Source organism: Rhinopithecus roxellana, chromosome 11 (genome assembly GCF_007565055.1).
Source record: "Rhinopithecus roxellana isolate Shanxi Qingling chromosome 11, ASM756505v1, whole genome shotgun sequence".
Lineage (NCBI taxonomy): Eukaryota > Metazoa > Chordata > Mammalia > Primates > Cercopithecidae > Rhinopithecus > Rhinopithecus roxellana.
The window spans coordinates 132,324,415-132,338,794 of record NC_044559.1 but is presented as its reverse complement, the minus strand read 5'-3'; the positions used below and the strand labels follow the sequence as shown (position 1 = coordinate 132,338,794).

The following is a 14,380-nucleotide window of genomic DNA, read 5'->3' as shown; positions in this document are numbered from 1 at the left end:
GGCTGATATGGCAACCAAGATGGTAGCCATAGCTACAAATACAAACCTAATCCAAGCACAAGCCACTCATGCCTTACATCATCTTAATGCTCAAACTCTAAGACTAATGTTTAAAATAACTAGAGAACAAGCAAGACAAATAGTCAAACAATGTGAGACCTGTGTAACACACCTACCAGTCCCTCATTTAGGAATTAACCCAGGAGGACTAGTTCCCAACATGATCTGGCAAATGGATGTCACTCATTATTCAGAATTCGGTAACTTAAAATACATCCATGTATGTATAGATACATTTAGTGGATTTATACTAGCCACCTTACAAACAGGAGAAGCTACCAAACATGTTATAGCTCATTTACTACACTGTTTTTCCATAGTTGGAAAGCCTAAACAACTAAAAACAGACAATGGTCCTGGCTATATATCCAAAGCCTTTCGAGACTTTTGTCTTAAATTACAAATAAAACACATTACTGGAATTCCATATAACCCTCAAGGACAAGGAATAGTTGAAAGAGCACACCTATCCTTAAAAACCACCATTGACAAAATAAAAAAGGGAGAATGGTACCCTACTAAGGACACCCCTAGAAATATCCTTAATCACACACTTTTTATTTTAAATTTTTTAAATTTGGATAACCTGAACAGATCAGCAGCCGATCGATTTTGGCATTCCGAGTCCAAAAAACAATTTGCCATGGTTAAGTGGAAAGACCCCTTAGACAACACATGGCATGGTCCAGACCCAGTGTTAATCTGGGGAAGAGGCTCAGTTTGCGTTTTTTCTCAAACTCATGATGCAGCCAGATGGCTACCAGAGCGACTGGTAAGACAGGCACCTAACAATAACCAATCCAGGGAGTAATTTTCTCCCTGAGAGTACTCTTTTCCTCTATTGCAGAGATGAACTTCAACTACAAGCCCCTCTGGACCATGGTGCTGATTTGCCAAGCACTCCAGGTATATGCCGGCTTTGGTAATCCCCATGAGGCCCGTAAATATATACGACAACGATACGGTAAGCCCTGTGATTGTTTGGGGGGATATGTGACCTCCCTTCCAAATACGTACATCTCAGCTGTGTCCTGCTCCGCTTACACAGCATACCTGCCTAGTGACTCCCTTAAGTGGAGGTGTGTGTCAACCCCAAGAATATTTAGCGGAGGGGATACCACAACCTGCCCTTGTGACACATTTGAGACTGCTATGCATAGTTCCTGCTACACTACTTATTTAGAATGTACCTCTGGCGGTAAAACATACTATACTGCTATCTTAACAAGATCTGGAACCCCTACTATAGGGGCCAGTAGTGTCCCTACAGTTGTAGGAAATACCAATAACCTTATATCAGCTGGCTGTACTGGAACTGTAGGACAGCCTGTCTGCTGGAATATTCACCCCCCTCTTCATATCTCTGACGGAGGAGGACCACAAGACAAGGTCCGAGAAATTAGGGTATACAAAAAACTTGAAGAGTTGCAAAGGTCCCTGTACCCGGAAATTCACTACCACCCCTTGGCCTTGCCCAAAGCCCAAGGGAAAGAGAAAGTTGATGCCCAGACCTTTGCCCTCCTCACGGCTACTCATAACCTGCTTAACAATTCCAACTCTAGTCTGGCTAATGACTGCTGGCTGTGTCTGCAATCAGGAGATCCCGTTCCTCTTGCTATACCCAGCAATGCCTTAAATTATACATCTAATACCCCTTGCACCATAATTCCTCCCCTTAAAGTACAGCCTTTAGAATTTCCTAGTTCCTCTTGCATCTATTCCCCTCCCCTTAATAACATTTACGACCTCGATGTAGGATTCAATGAGTTCAATAATTGTTCCACCATAGTAAATATTTCCCAATTGTTGTGTGCCCCAAACAGCTCAGTTTTTATATGTGGCAATAATAGGGCTTATACCTATTTACCTACTAACTGGACAGGACGCTGTGACTTAGCCACACTTTTGCCAGACATAGACATTATCCCTGGAGATGAACCTGTGCCTATCCCAGCTATAGATCACTTTTTAGGAAGAAACAAAAGGGCAATACAATGTATCCCCTTACTTGCAGGATTAGGCATAACTGCTGCCGTAGCAACTGGGGCTACAGGCCTAGGGGTTTATCCCCTTACTTGCAGGATTAGGCATAACTGCTGCCGTAGCAACTGGGGCTACAGGCCTAGGGGTTTCTGTTACTCAATACACCAAATTGTCTCGCCAACTGATCTCAGATATGCAGCCATTTCGAGTACTATACAAGATTTACAAGATCAGGTAGATTCTCTGGCAGAAGTAGTGCTCCAAAATAGAAGAGGCCTAGATTTACTAACTGCAAAACAGGGAGGCATCTGCTTGGCTTTACAGGAGAAGTGCTGTTTCTATGCCAACAAATCCAGGATCGTCAGTGATAAAATCAGGCGTCTACAAGAAGACCTAGAAAAACGACGAAAAGAAATAACTGATAACCCGTTTTGGACTGGGTTCCATGGACTCCTTCCCTATCTTATGCCATTCCTGGGCCCCCGGCTTTGCCTATTGCTCTTACTCTCTGTAGGACCTTTGGTCTTCAATAAGCTCATGATATTCATTAAGCAACAAGTCGAGGCTATCCAAGCGAAGCCTATACAGGTCCATTATCATCGCCTAGAACAAGAAGATCGCGGTGGTTCATACTCACACCCATTATGACCACCTTCCCTATGCGCTGAACTGGACAGCCAATGACGGGTAAGAGAGTGTCATCTCTCACTAACCTAAGACAGGAGGGCCGTCATAAGCTACTGCCTAATCCCATGACGGGTACCAGTGATGAGATGCATTACTCCAACCTAAGACAGGTGCAGTTCCCGAGGGACAATCTTCTAGCCGTAATTATATATAAAAAAGGGGGACCTGTCCGGAGCCACGAGGCCCGGAATTAGCCGACCTCTGTTGCTTGATCTCCGCAAAGTGGAGACAAGACGGCACATTTCCAGGTTCTTTATTACAAACCCTTCCCGTGCGCGCCTAAACTGTTCCCGCGCGCACCCAAAGCTTTTCCCGCGCGCGCTTAAGTTTTTCCCGTGCGCGCCTAAACTGTTCCCACGCGCGCCAACCTTTCCCGCGCGTGCGCAAACATTTTCCTGCCCAGGAAGATATGCAGCCTAGGGCACAGGCGCGATCCCGCGCCTGGGAAAAGTACAAACCCACGGCGCATGCGCGATTGTAATTTGAGAAGACCCGGGCCCCCGGCACCGCCCTGGCCCAACCTCTTCCCCTGCCAGCCTATATAAGGCATGACCCTACATTCAATAAACGAGACTTGATCAGGCTATTTGTCTTGTCTCCATTTCTCGTGTTTTCTTATCTCCTCCATTCCCACTCCCCCTTCCAGGGCCCGTTCGACTGTCCTGCAGGTCGGGACACTGATCCACCTGGCATTGACTCCATTTCCCCATATTTCCTTCTTTCCTGTTCCTTACCTGATCACACTTGGTTTATTGATGGCAGTTCCACCAGGCCTAATCGCCACACACCAGCAAAGGCAGGCTATGCTATAGTATCTTCCACATCTACCATTGAGGCTACTGCTCTATGCCCCTCCACTACCTCTCAACAAGCCAAACTCATTGCCTTAATTCGGGGCCCCACTCTTGTAAAAGGACTACGCGTCAATATTTATACTGACCCCATATCCTGCACCACCATGCTGTTTTATGAGCTGAAAGGTTTCCTCACTTCGCAAGGGTCCTCCATCATTAATGCCTCTTTAATAAAAACTCTTCTCCAGGCTGCTTTACTTCCAAAGGTCCATACACAGCAAGGGCCATCAAAAGGCATCAGATCCCATCTCTCAGGGCAACGCTTATGCTGATAAGGTAGCTAAAAAAGCAGCTAGTGTTCCAACTTCTATCCCTCATGGCAGTTTTTCTCCTTCTCATCCAGCCACTCCCACCTACTCCCCTGCTGAAACTTCCACCTATCTCTTCCCATACAAGGCAAATGGTTCTTGGGCCAAGGAAAATATCTCCTTCCATTCTATTCTGTCATCATTTCATAACCTCTTCCATGTAGGTTACAAGCTGGTAGCCTGCCTCTTAGAACCTCTCATTTCCTTTCCATCGTGGAAATCTGTCCTCAAGGAAATCACTTCTCAGTGTTCCATCTGCTATTCTACTACTCCTCAGGGATTATTCAGGCCCCCTCCCTTCCCTACACATCAAGCTCGGGGATTTGCCCCTGCCTGGGATGGGCAAATTGGTTCTACTCACATGCCCAGAGTCAGGAAACTAAAATACTTGGTCTGGGTAGACACTTTCACTGGATAGGTAGAGGCCTTTCCCACAGGGTCTGAGAAGGCCATCGTGGTCATTTCTTCCCTTCTGTCAGACATAATTCCTTGGTTTGGCCTTCCCACCTCTATACAGTCCGATAATGGACTGGCCTTTATTAGTCAAATCACCCAAGCAGTTTCTCAGGCTCTTGGTATTTAGTGGCCCCTGGTTTTACCTCAAACTGCCACCCTTAAGTCTCTCTTTAAGTGGATAGAAGATCTTCAGTAACAAAGTACACTCCAATACTTTCACCCTGATGAAGTCCTATTCTTTACTTTTTTTTTTTTTTTTTTTTTTTTTTTTGAGATGCACTCTCACTCTGTCACCCAGGCTGGAGTGCAATGGCCCAATCTTGGCTCGCTGCAAGCTCCGCCTCCCAGGTTCACACCATTCTCCTGCCTCAGCCTCCTGAGTAGCTGGGACTACAGGCGCCCACCACCATGCCCAGCTAATTTTTTGTATTTTTAGTAGAGACGGGGTTTCACCGTGTTAGCCAGGATGGTCTCGATCTCCTGACCTCGTGATTCGCCTGCCTCAGCCTCCTAGAGTGCTGGGATTACAGGCATGAGCCACCAGTGCCCGGCTATTCTTTACTTTTATACTTACCCTTATTCTCATTCCTGTTCTTATGCCACCATCTACCTCTCCCCAGCTATCTTCACCACACTATCAATCTCAGTTACTCTCTCCTAGCCGTTTCTAATCCTTTAACAAACAATTGCTGGCTTTGCATTTCTCTTTCATCCAAAATCATTGAGGCCTCGACTTACTTACTGCTAAAAAAAGAGGACTCTGTATATTTTTAAATGAAGAGTGTTGTTTTTACCTAAATCAATCTGGCCTGGTATATGACAACATTAAACAAACAAACAAACAAACAACTCAAGGATAGAGCCCAAAAACTCACCAACCAAGCAAATAATTACATTGAACCCCCTTTGACACTCTGTAATTAGATGTCCTGGGTACTCCGAATTCTCAGTCCTTTAATACCTGTTTTTCTCCTTATTCGGACCTTGTCTTTTGTTTAGTTTTTCAATTCATACAAAAACCGCATCCAGGCCATCACCAATAATTCTATATGACAAATGCTCCTTCTAACAACCCCACAATATCACTCCTTAACCTCAAAATCTTCAGTTGAATCTCTCCCACTGTAGGTTCTCACGCCGTCCCTAATCCCGCTCAAAGCAGCCCTGAGAAACATCGCCCATTATCTCTCCATACCACCCCCAAAAATGTTCCCTGCCCCAACACTTCACCACTATTTTGTTTTTTCTTATTAATATAAGAAGACAGGAATGTCGGGCCTCTGAGCCCAAGCTAATCCATCATACCCCCAGTGACCTGCATGTATACATCCAGATGGCCTGAAGCAACTGAAGATCCACAGAAGTGAAAATAGCCTTAACTGATGACATTCCACCATTGTGATTTGTTTCTGCCCCACCCTAACTGATCAATGTATTTTGTAATCTCCCCTACTCTTAAGAGGGTTCTTTATAATTCTCCCTACCCTTGAGAATGTACTTTGTGAGATCCACCCCGCCCCCAAAACATTGCTCTTAACTTCACTACCTAACCCAAAACCTGTAAGAACCAATGATAATCCCACCACCCTTTGCTGACTCCTTTTTCGGACTCAGCCCACTTGCAACCAGGTGAAACAAACAGCCATGTTTCTCACACAAAGCCTGTTTGGTGATCTCCTCACACGGACAAGTGAAACAATATCTAATTGTGGTTTGTTTTTTAGTGGTTCCTGTTAAGACAGAGCTGCAAACTATAGCCTATGGGCCATATCTGGCCTGCCACCTACATGTATAAAAAAAAGTTGTTTTGGGACACAATCACATCCATTTTTAAATGCATTATCTATGACTGCTTTCACATTACCATAGCAGAGTTGATTACTTATGACAGAGACCAGATGGCCCACTTTCAAATTACTGTTTTAAAAAATATTTTATACTTGCACCTTGTAAGAGAGTTTGCCACACCACTTCATGCTGCTTCCATTACTGCAAATAGAACATTAGTCTTATAAATATGACTTCTGCTGATAGAATGGAAACTAAATTACAAGAGATAGGTAAATAAGATATATAAGAAACTGAGACAAATTAAATGGAGCACATGTACATTGCTCCATTAGTGATATATGGAAGTAGAGAAATACGACATTAGGTTAAATGAACGCAGGCAAGAGATTGGGCTATTTTGAATTACCAACAGAAGAATGTGTTGGACATGGGCTATGAGTCTAGATGAAGAAGATGAAGACTTCCGGTTAAACAGGGTAGATAGGTTACATATATATATTTCCTTATTCTTATTTCAAAAATCTCACTAAAATGAGAATTTAAAATGTATAAAACTACAAAGATGAAGAAAACAGAAGAGGAAAAATCAACTACAAGAAATATCAAAAAACCTTTGAAGGATAGAAAAGTAGATGGGAAGGACTTCCGCTTGTGGCAATTATTGACTGGGTCATTCAGACCAATTTCCCACTGAGGGCAACCAGAAAAGGTGAACAAAATATATGTTTTAAAAACATGCTTGAATGTACCAGAGAGCTAACCAGATAGACTCCCTAAGCTCAAATCTAGGAAATGCAGAAACCCAGGGTTTCAGCTCATCATTTGAAACTATACTTTTTTTTTCTTTTTGAGATGGAGTCTCACTCTGTTGCTGAGGCTGGAGTGCAGTGACACTGTGTTGGCTTACTGTAACCTCCATCTCCTGGGTTCAAGCAATTCTCCTGCCTCAGACTCCCAAGTATCTGGGATTACAGGCGCCCACCACCATGCCTGGCTAGTTTTTATATTTTTAGTAGAGATGGGGTTTCCCCCTGTTGGCCAGTCTGGTATCGAACTCCTGACCTCAGGTGATCCACCCATCTCAGCCTCCGAAAGTGCTGGGATTACAGGCATGAGCCACTGTGCCCGGCCTGAAACTATATTTTCTTGCAGGGGTATATGAGTCTCAAGGGTGAGACTGGGAGTCTGGCAGGCTCCACTTTACTTTTGATTGACTCTCAAGGATGTGTATGGTAGACACTGGTAGACAATGACCACCAAAAGGAATTTGAGTTGAGACACCAAAGAGCTACACTCTAAAGGAGGAAACTGAAATAGGCCTTCACAGGAATTATAAGTCATCTTCAAATCCTCTTGATCCCTCAAACTGAATTAGTTTACCAACGGAGTGTCCTATATATGATTTAAAAATAACCAGACACACAAGGATACCTGACAATATGAACCAAAACAAATAAAAAGGAGAGAAAATATAAATAGTGCCACAGGAGGTGGGGACACAAACTTTACAGTTGCCAAGGCCAGCTTGGTTGTGGAGACCCTAACCCAGCAGCACTAGACGAATTAAAGACACACACACAGAAATATAGAGTATGGAGTGGGAAATTCAGGCTGACAGCCTTCAGAGTTGACAGCCTTGAACAGAGTTTTACCCACATATATATTGACAGCAAGCCAGTGATAAGCATTGTTTCTATAGATTATGCATTCACTAAAAGTATGCCTTAGGGGAAATAAAGGCATGGGCTCTGGCTAGTTATCTGCAGCAGAAACATGTCCTTAAGGCACAGATCACTCATGCTATTGTTCGTAGTTTAAAAATGCCTTAAGTGGTTTTCCGCCTTGGGTGGGCCAGGTGTTCCTTGCCCTCATTCTGGTAAACCCACAGCCTTCAGGGTGGGATGTCATGGCCATCACAAACATTTCACAGTGCTGCAGAGATTTTGTTTATGGCCAGTTTTGGGGCCAGTTTATGGCCTGATTTGGAGGCCTGTTCCCAACAATAGTCACTGTGATCAAGAAGATAAAGGTCAGATTAAGAATTTAGGCTGGTCGCGGTGGCTCAACCCTGTAATCCCAGCACTTTGGGAGGCCGAGATGGGCGGATCACGAGGTCAGAAGATCGAGACCACCCTGGCGAACACAGTGAAACCCCGTCTCTACTAAAAAATACAAAAAACTAGCCGGGTGAGGTGGCGGGCGCCTGTAGTCCCAGCTACTCGGGAGGCTGAGGCAGGAGAATGGCGTAAACCCGGGAGGCGGAGCTTGCAGTGAGCTGAGATCCGGCCACTGCACTCCAGCCTGGGCGACAGAGCGAGACTCCGTCTCAAAAAAAAAAAAAAAAAAAAAAAAGAATTTAATCAGAGAACAGTAAACTATAATAAAAGTGATGAAATGGGAATTTCAGAGCCTATTGCTCCTACACTACAAACCTGTACAGGCTGTTACTGTACTGAATACTGGAGGCAACTATAATACAATGGTAAGTATTTGTGTATCTAAACATAGAAAAGGTACAGTAAAAATACAGTATTATAATATCACGGGACCACTGTCACACACATGATTCATCATTGACTGAAACGTTATGTGGCACATGACTACATTTTTATGTGTATGAATAAAAGATCCTTTGATTATGTAGGAAAATATTGTTAATCCTAGGTGATAGAGGCAAATATGTTTTTCTATTTTACTATTTATTAATGTGTATTGTAGAATAAACTTATTTTATACATGCATGGCCTCAATATGTTTATTACTCAAGTACTTTTCTTAGGAAGCTACTGGAGGATGTGCTCCACCAAAATGAGGAAGCAAAGTATGAAAGAGGAAGGCACAGAATCCAAGAAACAATGCATCTTGAAGTTAAAGGAGATTTTCAGAATCACAGCAAAGGAACGTCCCAGGACAAGAGTTACCCATCAGGCCTAGAGGGTAAGCACTGAGAACTGAAGAAGGAAGACAGAAGGCTTTGGAGGAAGAAGTATCTCTAGTGGGGAAAAATGGACTGATGCATTTTAACATATCTCTATCTATCTATCTATCTATCTATCTATCTATCTATCTATCTATCTATCTATTTTTTTGAGACAGAGTCTTGCTCTGTTACCCAGGCTGGAGTGTAGTGGTACAATCTCAGCTCACTGTAACCTCCACCTCCCGGGTTCAAGTGATTCTCCTGCCTCAGCCTCCTGAGTTGCTGGGACTACAGGTGCCCGCCACTACACCCAGCTAATTTTTGTTTTTTTAGTAGAGATGGGTTTCGCCAAACAGCCAAGCTGGTCTTGAACCCCTAACCTCAGGTGATCCACCAGCCTTGGCCTCCCAAAGTGCTGGGATTATAGGTGTGAGCCACCGTGCCTGGCCAAACATATCAAAAATAATGATGGGCACTTGACAATACTTTTGAAGTATGTGGGGAAAAAGGCAAAAGGAACACAGAACACTAAGTTTTCTGAATAAATTAGGCAATTATTAGTTCTTGGAAAAATAAAGCTATAAAAGAACAAAAAAATACAGAAAGTGGCTCAGCAGAGAATAGTATGTTTATAGAAATCATAATATAAACATTGATACTGATGTGTCTTACCTGTCTAATATATCTCAGGTTCTGTCAATGCCATAGTCTTCTGGACCCTCAGGTACATGCTCTGTATCAGGCACTTTGGCAACTGCTTCTCTATGAGAGGCCCAGTCACAGTCCTGCTGATAAGGCTGACTGCCAGCACTTGGGTTCATGGAGGCCTACTACCTAGGAGCTACTGATTTCCTCACCAAAGAGAGCCAGGCCCTCCCTGACCCCTTGGTTGGACAGTTAGTTCAACCAGTCACATAATCTGAGTTCCTGGCTCTTCCCACCACTTCTGGATGGGACAAAATTCTACACTTTAGGGTATGGCATATGACTTCCCAAGCAGGTACCAAAAGGACTAGACTATAAAACTTGGAAGTATGGGTGCAATTAACTCCACAGTTGATTAATTTTGACCAACGGAAGAGAAGAGACAAAAGAACAGATTCTCCTTCCTTCTTCCTTCCCATATTATTCAGAGTCATGGTTTCCCTGTATAGCCTGAATGCTTGGAGATGTCCCACAAGACTAAGCAAGTTTACCTGCAAAGCAACCAGCTGCATTCTTCGCAGTTTATCATAATGAAATGGCTAATGTACACATAAGATGTCACCTTATATTGGTTCATAGCCTTTGTTGCCTCTCATACCATTTTTTCTTCACTCTGCCTGTACTGAAATGAAATCTTCTAATTAAAGTATTAGCATTAAATTCTTGACTCAGGCTCTATTTTACATTAAATCCAGGCTAATAGAACTGATTTTACAACAAAAAATTGATATGATTACATAAAGATGATGAACATAAACTGAAAAAGAGCAACATTTCAAACTCAAAAAAATAAAGAGAAACATTTAAACTTTAGAAGCATAAATCAATGTTTAAAGAACATATATAGAGAAGAGTAACAAAACCAAAAGCTGGTTCTTTGAAAAGATTATGTTAGGACTTTGTCAAGACTTATCAAGAGAAAAAGGCAGAGGATGCAAATAAACAAAATGCAAGTTGAATGGGGTAAATAATTACTAACAAAATCCATATTAAAAATAACAAGAGGCTGGGCGTGGTGGCTCGCGCCTATAATCCCAGCACTTAGGGAGGCCAAGGCAGGCAGATCGCCTGAGGTTAGGCGTTTGAGGCCAGCCTGGGCAACATGGTGAAACCCTGTCTCTACTAAAAACACAAAATGAGCCAGGTGTGGTGGCACATATCTGTAGTTCCAGCGACTTGGGAGGCTGAGGCAGGAGGATTGGTTGAACCTGGGAGGCAGAGGTTGCAGTGAGCCAAGATTGCACCACAGCACTCCAGCCTGGGTGACAGAGCAAGACTCCATCTCAAAAAAAAAAAAAAAAAAAAAAGACTTGTAGATCAATGTCCATAGTACTTTTATTTTAATAGTTCCCAACTAAAAACAACACAGATATCTATCAACAGGTGAATGGATGAACTAATTGTGGTATATCCATACAATGGAATACTACTTAGCAATAAAAAGGTATGAAATATTGATATAAGCAACAACATGTTTAAATCTCAAAGTAATTATGCTTAGATAAAAAAGAGTACATACTGTGTGATTCTATTTAATTCTGGAAATTCTAGAAAATTCCAGGTGTTTTCTAGAATTCAAAAATTCTAGAAAATGCAAACTTATCTATGATAATAGAAAGCAGATCAGTAGTTGTCTGGAAATGGGAGCAGGAGAAAGAGATGCCCACAACTGGGCATGAGGAAAGTTTCAGGGACAATGAATATGTTCACTATGTTGATTGTGGTGATGTTTTCTTGACTGTGCCCATATGTCAAAATTTATCAAATTGTACATATTAAATATGTGCAGTTTTTGAAATGTCAATTACACCTCAAACTGTTAAAAAATGTAGGCACACAAAATAATAATGCACTCATGCAAGGAACACACAAACAAAAACACACATACCACACATTAGAATGACTGATATCCTAAAGTGGAGGAAAAGAGAATCACAGAACAGTGGGGGAAAGGGAGTACATAAATAAATACATTTGAGAATCATAAGAGAGGGACTTCATGAGGTAGAGAGAAAAGTGAGGGGGGGGGAATTTACTCTGTTAGAATGGTACTCCTTTTAAAGACAGTAAATTCTCTAAGATTAAAACAATTGAATCTCAACAGTAGAAGCTTCAGACCACTAATCATATGAATGAGGAAATATTTAGAAGTTAAGAGTTTTTCCTGGTATCCCTGAAATAACTCAAACTCCATGTATTCATTCATTTAACAAATATTTACAGAGTGCCTACCATGTGCCAGCTTCTGTTCTTAAGGCCAGTACTTTTCTTTTTATTTTTTAAATTTTGTTTTAGAGATGGGATCTCGGTCACTCAAGTTAGAGTGCAGTGGCATGATCACAGCTCACTGCAACCTTGAACTCCTGGGTTCAAGTGATCCTCCCATCTTAGCCTCCCAGGTTGCTAGGACTACAGGTGTGAGCCACCACACCTGGCAGTAATTTTTCTGATAGCCACTCATCGCCTCTATTCCCTGGCCCTACCTGCTGGGGCTTCCACCTTGATTGCTGTTGCAGAACCATTTGTGATTCCCCAAGGGCCTAAACTAGATTCTCTCTTCCCTCTTTCCTCAATGTCTTCTACAACACCAGTGCTCTTTTGCTTTGTTACTTGTGCCTGAAGCATCTGTGCCTGAAGCTGTTTGGAGGCCTCATGAAATGCCATTTCCATTCGAATATCATTGTTTTGAATTTCATAGTACAAACCTGGGGAAAGAAAAATGTTTAAATAAATATGACTATTTCCCCACTATCATATACTAAAGAATTGTATTTCACTTATTTTTCCCATATTTTACCAAAGTTTAAGAACTACATGATGAGCCATTGAAGAAGAGAAAGGAAAAAGGGAGAATCTTATAATGGGGAGAAAACACATTCAGATTACAGGAAAATATCTACCAAGTAAAGTCCAGGCTACAACATTAGTTGGTTCCAAGCAAGTAGCATCCTCAAAGAAAATTTCTGCTTGCTCATAGTTCTCCAACAGGACAGCCAGGACACCACACAGCAACAAGCTGAGAAAAGATTACCAACATGATTAACAACATGGTCCCATGTCACATTTATGGAACTAAGACAATTTCATGTAGAAACTTATCTGTTCCTTCCCACTGATTCCTCATCTCCTTTCCACCTATACCTGTGGATATGACTCTGGTTGAGGGAAAGGGCTTTCCGAAAACACTCTTGTGCTTTGATGTTGTCTTCAGTTAGGAGGCAGAAGGCACCATAGTCCAACCAGTGATCCAGATTCTGGGGCTCACGGACCAATCTCTAAGCATCAGGAGAGCCAAGATTATTTGTGATACTATGTCCTATTTTTATGCATACACCATCACATGGTAAACACGACAAATACTGTAAGTTCTATGAAAGCAGAGATTGTGACTTCTTTTTTGCTTATCACTGAATCTCAAATGCCTAGTGCAATCACTGTTCTGGCCTTTAGTAGGTGGTTGAAAAAAGTATTAATATAATTAAAAATTTGAATCATCAAGCTATTTATTCCTAGTGTCAGTATTCTGGTCACTTTAAACTCACCTTGGGAGCCTAAAGATTCATTGTATTGTATATCAACCATATATAATAATTTCTGCAGTAATCTTCAGATGGCAAATATAAGTTTATCTACAAATCTGAAAAATGCACTTCACGATAAGTGAAAACTATAAAAATTGCTTAAAGAAATTTAAAAAGACATAAATAAATGTAAAGACATTCCATGTTCATGGATTGGATGACTTAATATTGTTAAGATGCCAATCCTATCCAAAGCAAGCTGCAGATACAAGGCAATCCCTATAAAAATCCCAGTGAAATGCCTCAAAATTCTCAAAAAGTTAAACACAGAATTACTGTATGTCCCAGCAATTTCATTCATAAGTATATAGCCAAAATAACTAAAAATAGGTACTCATACGAATGCTTATGTACAAATATTTTTGAGTTTTGAGAGTGCTTTATATTCTGGATACAAATCCTTTGTGATACATATGTTTTATAAATATTTTCTCCTAATCTGTACTTCTTCTTTTCTTTCTCTTATGACCTCCATAGAGCAAATGTTTTCAACTTTGATGAAATTCCATTTTATCACATTTTTCTTTTTTTTTTTTTTTTTTTTTTTTTGAGACGGAGTCTTGCTCTGTCGCCCAGGCTGGAGTGCAGTGGCCGGATCTCAGCTCACTGCAAGCTCCGCCTCCCGGGTTCACGCCATTCTCCTGCCTCAGCCTCCCGAGTAGCTGGGACTACAGGCGCCGCCACCTCGCCCGGCTAGTTTTTTGTATTTTTAGTAGAGACGGGGTTTCACCGTGTTAGCCAGGATGGTCTCGATCTCCTGACCTCGCGATCCGCCTGTCTCGGCCTCCCAAAGTGCTGGGATTACAGGCTTGAGCCACCGCGCCTGACCCATTTTATCACATTTTTCTTTGATCAATCATGTTTCGGTGTCATGTCTAAGAACTCTTCCTGATTCCAGGTCAAGATTCTGTCCTATGTTTCTTCTAAAAGTATTATAGTTTTACGTTTTACATTTAGATATATGTTCCATTTGGAGTTGATTTTTGTAAAATGTTTAAGGTTGAGGTTTATTTTATTTTTTGCAATTGTTCTAAC

The 14,380-nt window shown here is 41.9% G+C and overlaps 1 protein-coding gene across 1 annotated transcript in view; it reads right to left on the bottom strand.

The window, feature by feature from the left end:
• Positions 1-14,380, bottom strand: part of CFAP70 (cilia and flagella associated protein 70) — a 110,384-nt gene that overhangs the window by 39,257 nt on the left and 56,747 nt on the right. The window contains exons 17-19 of the mRNA XM_030940829.1: positions 12,906-13,039; positions 12,665-12,780; positions 12,248-12,469 (exon numbers count right to left, since the gene is read on the bottom strand). Of these exons, the coding sequence (XP_030796689.1) occupies positions 12,248-12,469; positions 12,665-12,780; positions 12,906-13,039 (472 nt within the window). The remainder of the gene's footprint in view (positions 1-12,247; positions 12,470-12,664; positions 12,781-12,905; positions 13,040-14,380) is intronic.